This window comes from Orcinus orca, chromosome 2 (assembly GCF_937001465.1).
Source record: "Orcinus orca chromosome 2, mOrcOrc1.1, whole genome shotgun sequence".
Taxonomy (NCBI): domain Eukaryota; kingdom Metazoa; phylum Chordata; class Mammalia; order Artiodactyla; family Delphinidae; genus Orcinus; species Orcinus orca.
In genome coordinates this window covers 117,434,053-117,444,772 of record NC_064560.1, presented here as the reverse complement: position 1 = coordinate 117,444,772, position 10,720 = coordinate 117,434,053, and the positions used below count along the sequence as shown (strand labels likewise).

The following is a 10,720-nucleotide window of genomic DNA, read 5'->3' as shown; positions in this document are numbered from 1 at the left end:
CAAGGTGGGGTGGACCTAAGGCTCTCGGGGTTCCTAGGAGGCAGATATGCTGCCCAACCCGCTCCTGCATTTTGTAAGGACATCTGGGCAGCTGCACTTCCATAGAGCTTGTTAGTGGCACAGGCACCATTGTGGACATACTGCAGCACTGCCATCAGTGTGCTGTCCACAAGAGTCCCATGAGATGGGCAGTATCCCATCATTTTACAGACGAGAAACTGGTGTGGAGACAAGTACTTTGTCTAAGGACTCCCCCAGAGTAAGTGGCCATTCCTGTATTCAGACTGCCTCACTGTGACTGCTAACACAGAAGACTGCTCAGAGAAATGAGCACATGTGATGCAGTTACCAAAAACTTTCTCAAAGTTGTTTTTTCCTCTCCTAGTATAGAAGACGTATTTACTGTTTAAAAGAAAAGAAAAAGATAAAAGATTTCAGTGGAAATAATCCCATGACCAGAAATCTACCTTCAGTGCTATTGGAAGCAAGGAGCAGTTCGGTGAGGGCTAAACCCTGATGGAGACTTCTAAATCAGTGAATGGTGTCCTGAGATGCACCCCAGCATTCAGACAGAGTAGGGAGCCTGTCCTGAGGAGCTGGAAGGCCACCAGGTTTCCCATTCTTTCCCCTTGCGCATGTGCTGTGCTCACACTGCTAGGATTGGGCGGGCCATGCGTGTCTTTTAGCTTCATCTCATCCTTCAGGAGCCCTCATCCTCTGAATTCCTCTCATCAGTGGTAACTCCATTCTCGCTAAACTCAAAGCCTGTGGCATCTTCTCCTGTTCCATCACCTTCTCAGTACAGTGTGTTCTGGGGTCAGCTGCTTTCTCCCTCCGTGTTTGTGCTCCATTCATCTCTGAAGGATCGTGATTAGGAATTTAGGATTTAGAATCAGACCAACTCACACAAAGTCTCAGCTTCCCTGAGCCTGTTTCCTCAGCTGTGCAGCGGGGATGCGCATAGTACCTACCACCCCGGGTGACTGTGACCACTAAAGAAGGTAATGAATACAACAGATGACACCTGCCTCAATAATGTGGACACTGTTTCATAGCCTCACGGGCTCCCCGCATGTAACAGGGTGAAGTCTGGACACTTAGCTAGGTGCCCAGTTCAGATCAGTAAAGGCTGGCTACTGACTTCCGAGGCATTCCCCAAGTCTGTCTAGTCCACATGGCCAGCCCGGTGCCCGTGAGCACGTCTGACTCCAGGCAAGGAGGCTGCTGCTCTGTGCCCCCAGCTCCTCACCCTTCAAAATGTGTGCTGACCACACCAGTGGTCACGTGGCAGCAACTTGTCACTGGCCCCTCACTAGAGTGTCCCACCTCTTCAGGCCTTGAAGAGGGAAGACAGAGGAGAGAAGATTCCATTTCCAGACATTTCAGCATTCCCATAAGCCATACCAGTGGATAAACACTGTAACCACTAGGTACTGTTAAATCTAAGGGTCACCATAGAGCTGAGCCATTGTCAGTGCCTGACCGTCTAGTTCCTCTTTATTGGAGTGGCCAGGACACGGCGGGTAGGGGGAGCACACTGGGGACTCTGCTTACAGCAATTAAGACCTCCAGAAATTTGGGACTCAAATTTGGGAGTCGGTGGAGAGCACTGCGGAAGCCCCTTGCCTCCAGACCCGCTGTTGGAGTAAGGGCTCGGCCGGGCCAGAGTGTGCGGCAGGGCGTTGCGTGCAGGTCCTCTCCTTCCAGCTCCCTGAGGGCACGCGCTGCGCGGGAGAGGGAACCGCGGCCTGGGTCTTTCCTGCCTTCGGGGCCTCGGCAGCTTTTGAACCCGAAGCGCGGAGGACCGGGACGGCCCTGGCTCAGGCGCCCTCTCCAGGGTGGGGGTCCGCACGCGCCCTCCCAGCCCCCTCGCTGCAGGGGTACCCGCCCCTCTCCACGCCCCCGGCCTGGGCCCGCCCCCGCGCCTGTGTCACGGCGGGGCCGGGGGCGGAGAGCGGCCGGGCGGGACATCCGGCCCAGGTCCCTCGCCGCGCCCGCCTGCTGCCCGCCGCCCGCTCCGGTGCCGCAGCCCGGGAGTCGGCTACCCCCGCGCGCGCCGGGGCCTCCCGCCAGCGCTCCGCTCCCCTACCCCATCCCGGCTCCGCGGGCCCAAGCCCTCGGGCCCGCCCCCAGCCCGAGCCCGCCTCCCGGGCAGCCCTCGGATCGGCCGGGCCCGCGCAGGCCCCCGCCCCGGGAGCACGATGTTCCCCCGCCCGCTGACCCCGCTGGCGGCCCCAAATGGCGCCGAGCCCCTGGGCCGGGCGCTGAGGCGGGCCCCACTGGGCAGGGCCCGGGCCGGGCTGGGCGGGCCGCCCCTGCTGCTGCCGTCCATGCTGATGTTCGCGGTTATCGTGGCCTCCAGCGGGCTGCTGCTCATGATCGAGCGTGGCATCCTGGCCGAGATGAAGCCCCTTCCCCTGCACCCTCCCAACCGCGAGGACGCGGTCTGGCGTGGGACGGTCCCCAGGCCTGGGAGGCTGTCCCTGGATGCGGGGGACTCGGACTTACAGGTGAGGCAGGACGTCCGTAACCGGACCTTGCGAGCAGTGTGCGGACAACCAGGCATGCCCCGGGACCCCTGGGACTTGCCGGTGGGGCAGCGGCGCACCCTGCTGCGCCACATCCTCGTGAATGACCGCTACCGCTTCCTCTACTGCTACGTGCCCAAGGTGGCCTGCTCGAACTGGAAGCGGGTGCTGAAGGTGCTGGCGGGCGTCCTGGACAACGTGGACGTCCGCCTGAAGATGGACCACCGCAGCGACCTGGTGTTCCTGGCAGACCTAAGGCCTGATGAGATTCGCTACCGCCTGCAGCACTACTTCAAGTTCCTGTTTGTGCGGGACCCCTTGGAACGCCTTCTCTCTGCTTACCGCAACAAGTTTGGCGAGATCCGAGAGTACCAGCAGCGCTATGGGGCTGAGATAGTGAGGCGGTACAGGGCTGGAGCGGGGCCCAGCCCTGCGGGGGACGATGTCACCTTCCCCGAGTTCCTGAGATACCTGGTGGATGAGGACCCTGAGCGCATGAACGAGCATTGGATGCCCGTGTACCACCTGTGCCAGCCTTGTGCCGTGCACTACGACTTTGTGGGCTCCTATGAGAGACTGGAGGCAGATGCCAACCAGGTGCTGGAGTGGGTGCGGGCACCGCCCCATGTCCGATTCCCAGCTCGCCAGGCCTGGTACCGGCCGGCCAGCCCCGAAAGCCTGCACTACCACCTGTGCAGTGCCCCACGGGCCCTGCTGCAGGATGTGCTGCCTAAGTATATCCTGGACTTCTCCCTCTTTGCCTACCCACTGCCTAACGTCACCAGGGAGGCCTGTCATAAGTGACCATGGGTGTGGGCCAGCAGTTGTTGGGGACTGGTTTTGACAATGCCACCTTCTGTGTTGCCATAGAGAGAAACCCTGGCTCTGGGGCCTGGGGCTTCTCCAGATGCCTAGGTGGGAAGAATTGCCCTTGGAAGTTCCTTGTCCAGGGGGGGTGCACACAGTGGTTCAGAGGCCAGGGTTGGACAGATGGCCTGGTGCTCTCCATAGGGGGATTTCTTGGGAGCCAGTGTGATCCTTCTTGCCCTGGCAGGGCTAGATACCAGTTTGCTAGTGTAGCAACACATCTCTTCTCAAGACTGGCTCCACGGCCCTGCCTGCAGGGGTTGTGCAGTCCACTTGAGCCACCTTAACTTAACCTGTAGCCAAACCCAGAGGAGGCACCAATCAGGAGATGACCACAGCCGGGGGCCCTGTGGCTCTGATCACCCGTTCATCCACTCCATGTGCCTCAGGACTGGAGTCAGCAGTCGTGCCTTTTTTAAATGACTTTTGTATCTTTCTGCTTCAGACTTAGAATTTCCTACACTTGCCGGGTTCTTTCCCTTTTTTCCAAGGAAAGGAAAACTGAAAGGGGCCTTCCAGGACCTGGCCCTGCAGCATCCAAAGACCCCTGTGCCCAGCCTCTTCTTGGGACTCTGGGCACTCTCTCCCATCCCCCAGGATTGTGACTGTGGCCTATGTATCTGGCTGCCACTTTTCTGATGCATTTATTTAAAATTTGTACTTTTTTGATGGAACCTTTGAGAAGGCTTTGTTTTCCTAATAGCTGAATTTTTAATAAAGCCATTTTGTATACAAAGTCAACATCTCTGATTCTCCCTTTGAGCTCCTGTGTGTCCACCAAGACCCCCTGATGTCTCTTTCCCCAGGTCAGGAGAGGGAGCTTGAAGGTAGAGAAGGTAAGACAAGCTGTAACTTGCTAGGGCTATTGCAGTGGGCCATTGTCATACCATGGAGCCTTTGGGAGCTTCCCATAAGCCATACCGGATCACTGACTCAGCTTCTGGGATGCCACCAAAGGGCAAGCCCCATTAGGAATGGCTCCAGGTCTAGAGCACATTATTCCCTGAAGCTAAGTAAGAAATATTCCTCCTCTTAGGCAGGAATACTTCTTGACTGAGGAGGCTCTCAGATGAAAAGGGGGATCATTGTGCGAACAAGGGGAGGTTATTCCTGGCATTGAGAATTATAAGGAAGGCAAGAAGGTTGAGTGAGGGGCGGTCTTTTGCTGACTTAGATTCAGAGGAAGTTGTGGGCAATGTGGGAGGAATACAGTCAGGGTAGTAGAGGGCAGGCCTCAGTGTGACCGTTCCCCACTGCTCTCCAGAGATCCCAGACCCACCAGGAGATGGAGAATAGGAGGCTGTGCCAGCCATGCCCATGGGAGAGATTCAAGGTCAGAGCTGGCTTTTCTCTGTTAGTCCTATTTCATAGATTCCCAGTGGGAACTGCTGTACTTCAGGGACCTGGGGCTGTGGTGAGAAGTGGTGCCCGAGGGGGTGAGGGACGGAGGTGGGAAGAGCCTGCTTGCCAATGTCACTTATACCTAGCCTTGCTATTGGCCTGACTTTGGAGGCGTAAACCAACCATATTCCCCAAATTTGGGGGAGGGGGCTCCTATAGTCACTCATGTTTCTCTGCCATGACTCACCAGGAGGCCTTAACTGATCCCCTGTACAGGACCTGATCCTCAGGTCCTGGGATTTCACATTTGGCCCTGGGGATTTCACCTCAGATAGCACCTACCATGCGCTGCTGTATCTATCCAGTTACTTGTCACTCTCTCCCACCAAGAATGTGAATTGTGGGAAGTTGAGACCGTGTCTGTCCTGTTCACGTGACATTCCCAGAACCTAGCCCAGGGGGCTGGCAGGAGGTCGATGACCCAGCAGAACCAAAGCGTACATCCTGCTGCATTAGAGACGGCACTGTGCTTGGAGTCTTCTGGACCGATCAAGTCCCACCTCTACTCCTCACCAGCTGCCTATCTCTCGGAGCCTCCGTGTGCTCCTCTGTATTGTGGGAATAATAATGCCTATCTTACGGAGATCGCTGTGAGAATGAAGACAAAATGAGTTAAAGGGCCCATCCCAGCAGCTGGCTCAATAGGTGTTCTCTGAAATGCTAGTTGAACACCTGATCCCTCAGAGACCAGTGGGGACAAGGGAGAAGCCAGGACAGTGCATCCACCCAACACTGGAGAGCGGAGCTTCCTCTGGGCAGGGCTTCTCTGACCCATGACCCACTTCCTCTGCTAACCAGTCAGATCTTCTCTGAGCTTCTGGCCCCTCAGGAGCCTCGCACCCCCACCCCGCCCCCAGCTTCTTCCTCCTTTGCTGGGAACTGCCACTCCGGACCCATAGCGGCTACTCAGTCCCCCTTCCCAAAGCCCTGCAGCCTGGAGCCCAGCTGCTGTGTCTGCTTCATCTCCTTTCAACCTCACAACAGCCCGGTTCCACAGGTGTCATCCTGTTTTACAGACGTGGAAACTGGCACAGAGAGAGTTAAGTATCCTGCCCGAAGTCCCACCCAGGTCTGTGTGCCTCCCAATTATGGGAGCAGGTGCAACCCAGGTCTGTGTGCCTCCCAATTATGGGAGCAGGTGCAACCCAGGTCCGTGTGCCTCCCAAATTATGGGGATGGGGGGTGTGTGGAGAGTGACCGAGAGAGAGAGAGAGAGAGAGAGAGAGAGAGAGAGAGAGAGAGAGAGGGAGAGAGAGAGAGAGAGGGAGAGAAAGAAGAGAGAGAGAGAGAGGGAGATATGGAAGGTGAGGGGAGAGAGAAGAGGGGATGGGAAGGCTAAGGAAGATGAAGGGTGAGAAGGGTGAATGGGGGTGGATTTAGGGGTGTTTGCACACATTCTCCCTCTGCAGTTCTTTCATTCCTTCATTTGCAGAGAACCCAATTCAGCTCAGCTGACATTTACCAGTCCCTGCCCTGGAGGAGTGGGAGACAGATGAAGTGCTTGATGTGGTTAGCTTCTTGGCTACTCTCTGCCAGGCGGAAAAGGGTGCCAGGCCACAGAGCACCCTGACAGCCAGAACCAGACACCTGTGGTGTGGGGAGGAAGGTCTGAGGTAAGAGGGAGAGGGCCTCCTGAGGTGAACTGCAACCTACCGTCGTTCTTCTCCCTCGAATCAGCCCCTGAGGGACTTAATTTGTCATCTACCTTTCCTTTCAGGAGAATGGACTTCTTAAAAGAAGCTACCACGGAGGTGGCAGAGAGTTGTGCGGGTCCAGCTAACCCTAGTGGGGCTTGCCTTACACTGGGCACCCGGGCCAGAGCTGGGGGTGTGTGACAGTCTCTGGGTCACCAGGAGCGGGGCAAGGGCATTCTCGGGACTAGATGCCTGGGCTGTTTCTTCTTGGGATTCTCCCTTTCACTGGGTCTGCCCTCATCCCCAGGAGCCAAGCCCTACGCCACTGCCTGGTGACTCTGAAGAAGTCCCCAGACAACTGAGTCCTCCTGGGCAAGGGGGATGAGGCTAGCAGCTTAACTTCTCTCAGCTGAGGGTGATGAACAAGGAGAGGGGAGGAGCCCAGAGGGGCCCAGCCCTCCAGGTCTGGGTCCTGACTCCACCTCCAGGCTCCACTTCTGGGTCATCTTTCGAGGCGTCTGAAGCTACCACCCAGAGACCACCTCCCCTTAGATTCTAAGGTCCTTTCCCCTCCCCTTCCCCCTCCTACCTCTGTCCCACACCCACCGCACGGACCCTCTGCAGGAAGCAACAAGGTCCAAATGGAGTCGCTGACCTGCCCTCTGGGCAAATACAGAGCCCTCACTTTTCCCAGAGGCTGAAAGGGGACCAAGCCTGCGGGCCCCCTCCCAGGATGGATCCAGTGCTTTTATTTATCGAACCAGTCCCTGCCTGGCTTCAAACGAGAGGAGGGAAATTCTTTCTCTTCCTAAAGGGAAATAAGAATTAACGATAGGTACTCTGAATTGAGAGCACCTGTGCCAGCCGTGCTGTGAAGTGCTTTACATGCATCATCCTCTTCCTTCTTACAACAGCCCAGCAAGGTAAGTAAAAGTATTCCCATTTTATAGATGAAGAAAGTAATCCTAAATGACTTGTCCAAAGAGGTGGTGGCATTGCGATGAAAATCCAGCTCCGTCGAATGCATCACGAATTATCCAGCTCATTGCATTTGCTGATAAGCATCTTGTTCATTTTCTCTAATTTTGGTGTCCTTCTCCAACCCTCTTTCCCAACACTCCACAGACCTCTCCAGCTATTATAAAATTCCCCAGATTTGCCCACCCTGAGAATCTACTTTCCAGTAGATCCAGACCATGAATATAGTATTTCTGTTTCTTTTTTTAAAATTTTATTTATTTAATTTATTTATGTTTGGCTGTGTTGGGTCTTCATTGCTGTGCGTGGGCTTTCTCTAGTTGCGGCGAGTGGGGACCAGTCTTCGTTATAGTGCGCAGGCTTCTTATTGTGGTGGCTTCTATTATTGTGGAGCACGGGCTCTAGGTGCGTGGGCTTCAGTAGTTGTGGCACGCAGGCTCAGTAGTTGTGGCTCACGGGCTTAGTTGCTCCGTGGCATGTGGGATCTTCCTGGACCAGGGATCGAACCCGTGTCCCCTGCATTGGCAGGCGGATTCTCGACCACTGTGCCACCAGGGAAGCCCTAGACCATGAATATAGTAGATGTTCAGTCGGGTCTTCCAAGAAGCAGATGCCAAGGCAGAATTAGACGTGCAAGAGATTTACAGAAGAGGGGCTTCCCTGGTGGCGCAGTGGTTAAGACTGCAACGAAGACCCAACGCACCCCAAAATAAAATAAAATAGATTTATAGGAGAAAACAGCTGTGAAGGATAAAGGGGGAAGGGAGCAGGAATAGGCAGGAAGTGTCTCCTGACACTTGTGAAAGGAGAGGGGGAAGGAAGAATTGGGTGGGAAGAGTCTCAGATTACAGTGCAGCTCTAAAAATCTCAGCAAGGCTAGCGGCAAAGGTTGCCTATTGGAGGAGTCCTCCACTGGGCAGAAATGGGGGGACATGAACATTGAAGCAGACTGAAAGGTGCAACGGCTGGGGACTATCCGCCAATAACACTTCTCACAGCAGGTTCTCTTGAAAGGAGATGTGAGCAGGGCACCTCCCCGGCTGCCTCACAGACTCAATTTGGCTACTCCAGCTTACGGGCACTGGTCCCATAGGTTCTGTTGACATAACGACCTTTTCAACAAACAGAAAACAGCTGTTGGCCTAGCAAGAGCCTCTAGATGTCTGGGGGATCTTGAACTAAACTCTTCCCCATGGCCATTCCTTGGCTTTATAGCAGGACTGCTGACCCTGCTCTTTTTTTGGGCTTTGGAAGACATGTACCATCGTCATGCCCAAATGCCCATACTGTCATTTTCAGGATGTTTTCTTTGCAGTTTACCCAACTCACTGCAGGTTTTGATTATCTTTGGTTTGTGTCACTGTCATTAATTGGGTGGATATTGGTGATCACCTTAGCTTAGCTCCCATCTCTCATAGGCTCACATCCTTTCAGCTGAGAGCAGATTCACCCCAAAATTGAGTCTGGCTGCTGGAGCCCCAGACTTCCCAGGGGATACAGTCTAGGCTTCCTCCCAACATTATCATCCAGCTGGACTTAAATGCCAGAGGCAGCCTGAGAGGGAAGCAAAATTCCCCTAAAGGGAGCTTCTAGGGATCTTCATGCCCAGGAGCACCAGGTGTTCTGCAGAATCCCCCTACTGAGCTCTTCATACTGCCTGGTCCTGGACCCCTCTGCACAGGGGTCCGCACAGAAACAAAGAGAATCAGAGCATTAGTCCTGATTGTGCCATTGTGAGGAGATAAGGAGAACCAAGGTCACGCCAGGTCTTCTTCTGCCCCTCAACCCTCCAGCAGGAAAGCTTTGCCAGCCTCAGCCTTTGGGTGGGGCTTGGGGGACAGAAAATCATGAGGGGCTTGAGGAGCTCAGGAAGGAGGAAGCTGTTGTATTACTCCTACCACTGGCCCTGCGGTGCCCCCAGACCTGCTGGGCCACTACTTCAGTGACTGTTTGCAGCTAGAGGGAGCCAGGTTTCAATCTCACAGCAGCCCAGGGGGCAGGAAGTCATCAACTATCCACTGGATCATTTCTCCATCTGCAGCCCTGGCGAGTTGAGCTGCCCCTAAAACCCCCACCAGAGCCCCAGCAGAGTCCCAAGAGTCCAGGCACTGTGACCAGAGGGGCCATCAGAACAGGGGAGTCCATGGGAGCTGGGGTCCAGGCTGGCCCCTGAGTGCTGCTGAGGGCCACAGGCTCCCTGGAGGAAGGCCCAAGAACAGTGGGTTTGGCTAGGCAGGGGTGGGGGGAATGGGGCAAGGCTTTCCGGTTGAGGAGCTAAGCCAAACTGGGCGCCAGCTGATCCCTGGAAGTCCAGGCATGCCTCCCTCACACACACACCCCTCCCTGCCTCCCAGTGAGAGGAGCTATAATGAGCCTCTTCTACAGAAACTGCTGGATTCAGTGGCAGGCTCATCCCCTGAAAGGTGGGGGGTGTGGTGCCTGGGTGCAAGTGTCCAGCAATAAAAAGAGACCTGCTCTGACAGATGAAACAGAAGACTGGCCTAACTAAAGCAGGAAAGCCAGGAGGGAAAAGCCAGCACCTGTGCAACTTTGGGGGCGGAGTCTTCGATTTTAATCCACTGAGACTGCCCTCAGCCCAAGCACATACAGATAACAAAATGAATAGATGGAGGACTGGGGGAGCGATGGTCACAGAGGAGGAAGAGAACAAAGAAGGGGACTCAGAGTCACAGCTCAGATGCCTGGCCCTCCCTGAGGCTTTTCTCAGCCACTGGCCAGTTAGCCCCTTCCTCCTCTGAAATCCCATGGTCCCTAATACATACTTCTAGGAGAGCTTTCAACCCATGGTGATACTTGTCTACCCCTGCCCTATAGGCCGGGAGTTTCCCAAAGACAAGGGCCAGACTTTGTTTCTCTTTGTATTTGTAGCACATAGTAGGTGCTCAATAAAGGTTGAATAAGTGGAAAGTCAGATGATTAGATGGATGAATACATGGATGGATGAATGGATGGATGGATGGATAGATGTGTGAGTAAGTGTGTGTGTGTACATACATGAATGGGAGGATGAATGGCTAAATGGATAAGTAGTTGGATGGATGGATGGGTGGATGGATGGATGAGGAAGTACATGGTTGGATAGATGGGCAGGAAGGGGAGTAGAGGAAGAAGAACTTCTGTAGGAAGAGAAATCAACAATCACAGTGAACATCTATCTGGTGGTTAGCATATTGCTTCGTAAAAGGAGAAGCCTGGAAGGAAGGAGAGATGTTCCACTAAGGAAACAATAGCACAGGTTTGGGAGATGGAGAAAGCAGCTGAGGCAGGGCTGGGTCCTGGGCTTGCTGAGAT

The 10,720-nt window shown here is 54.8% G+C and overlaps 1 protein-coding gene and 1 long non-coding RNA gene across 2 annotated transcripts; both read left to right on the top strand.

Moving 5' to 3' along the window:
• The first annotated feature begins 1,958 nt into the window (after positions 1 to 1,958).
• On the top strand, positions 1,959 to 4,131 carry CHST14 (carbohydrate sulfotransferase 14). The gene has a single exon (XM_004273997.3). The coding sequence runs from the start codon at positions 2,202 to 2,204 to the stop codon at positions 3,330 to 3,332; it is 1,131 nt and encodes a 376-aa protein (XP_004274045.1). The 5' UTR covers positions 1,959 to 2,201; the 3' UTR covers positions 3,333 to 4,131.
• A 1,981-nt stretch (positions 4,132 to 6,112) lies between these two features.
• Positions 6,113 to 7,101, top strand: LOC125963145 (uncharacterized). The gene is made up of 2 exons (XR_007474967.1): positions 6,113 to 6,409; positions 6,514 to 7,101. It is a non-coding gene; the product is annotated as an uncharacterized LOC125963145 (long non-coding RNA).
• The last annotated feature ends 3,619 nt before the right edge of the window (positions 7,102 to 10,720 follow it).

What these genes read in the sequence shown, in the direction of transcription:
- CHST14 (XM_004273997.3), top strand. Translation starts at nt 2,202, where the DNA reads ATGTTCCCCCGCCCGCTGACCCCGCTGGCGGCCCCAAATGGCGCCGAG.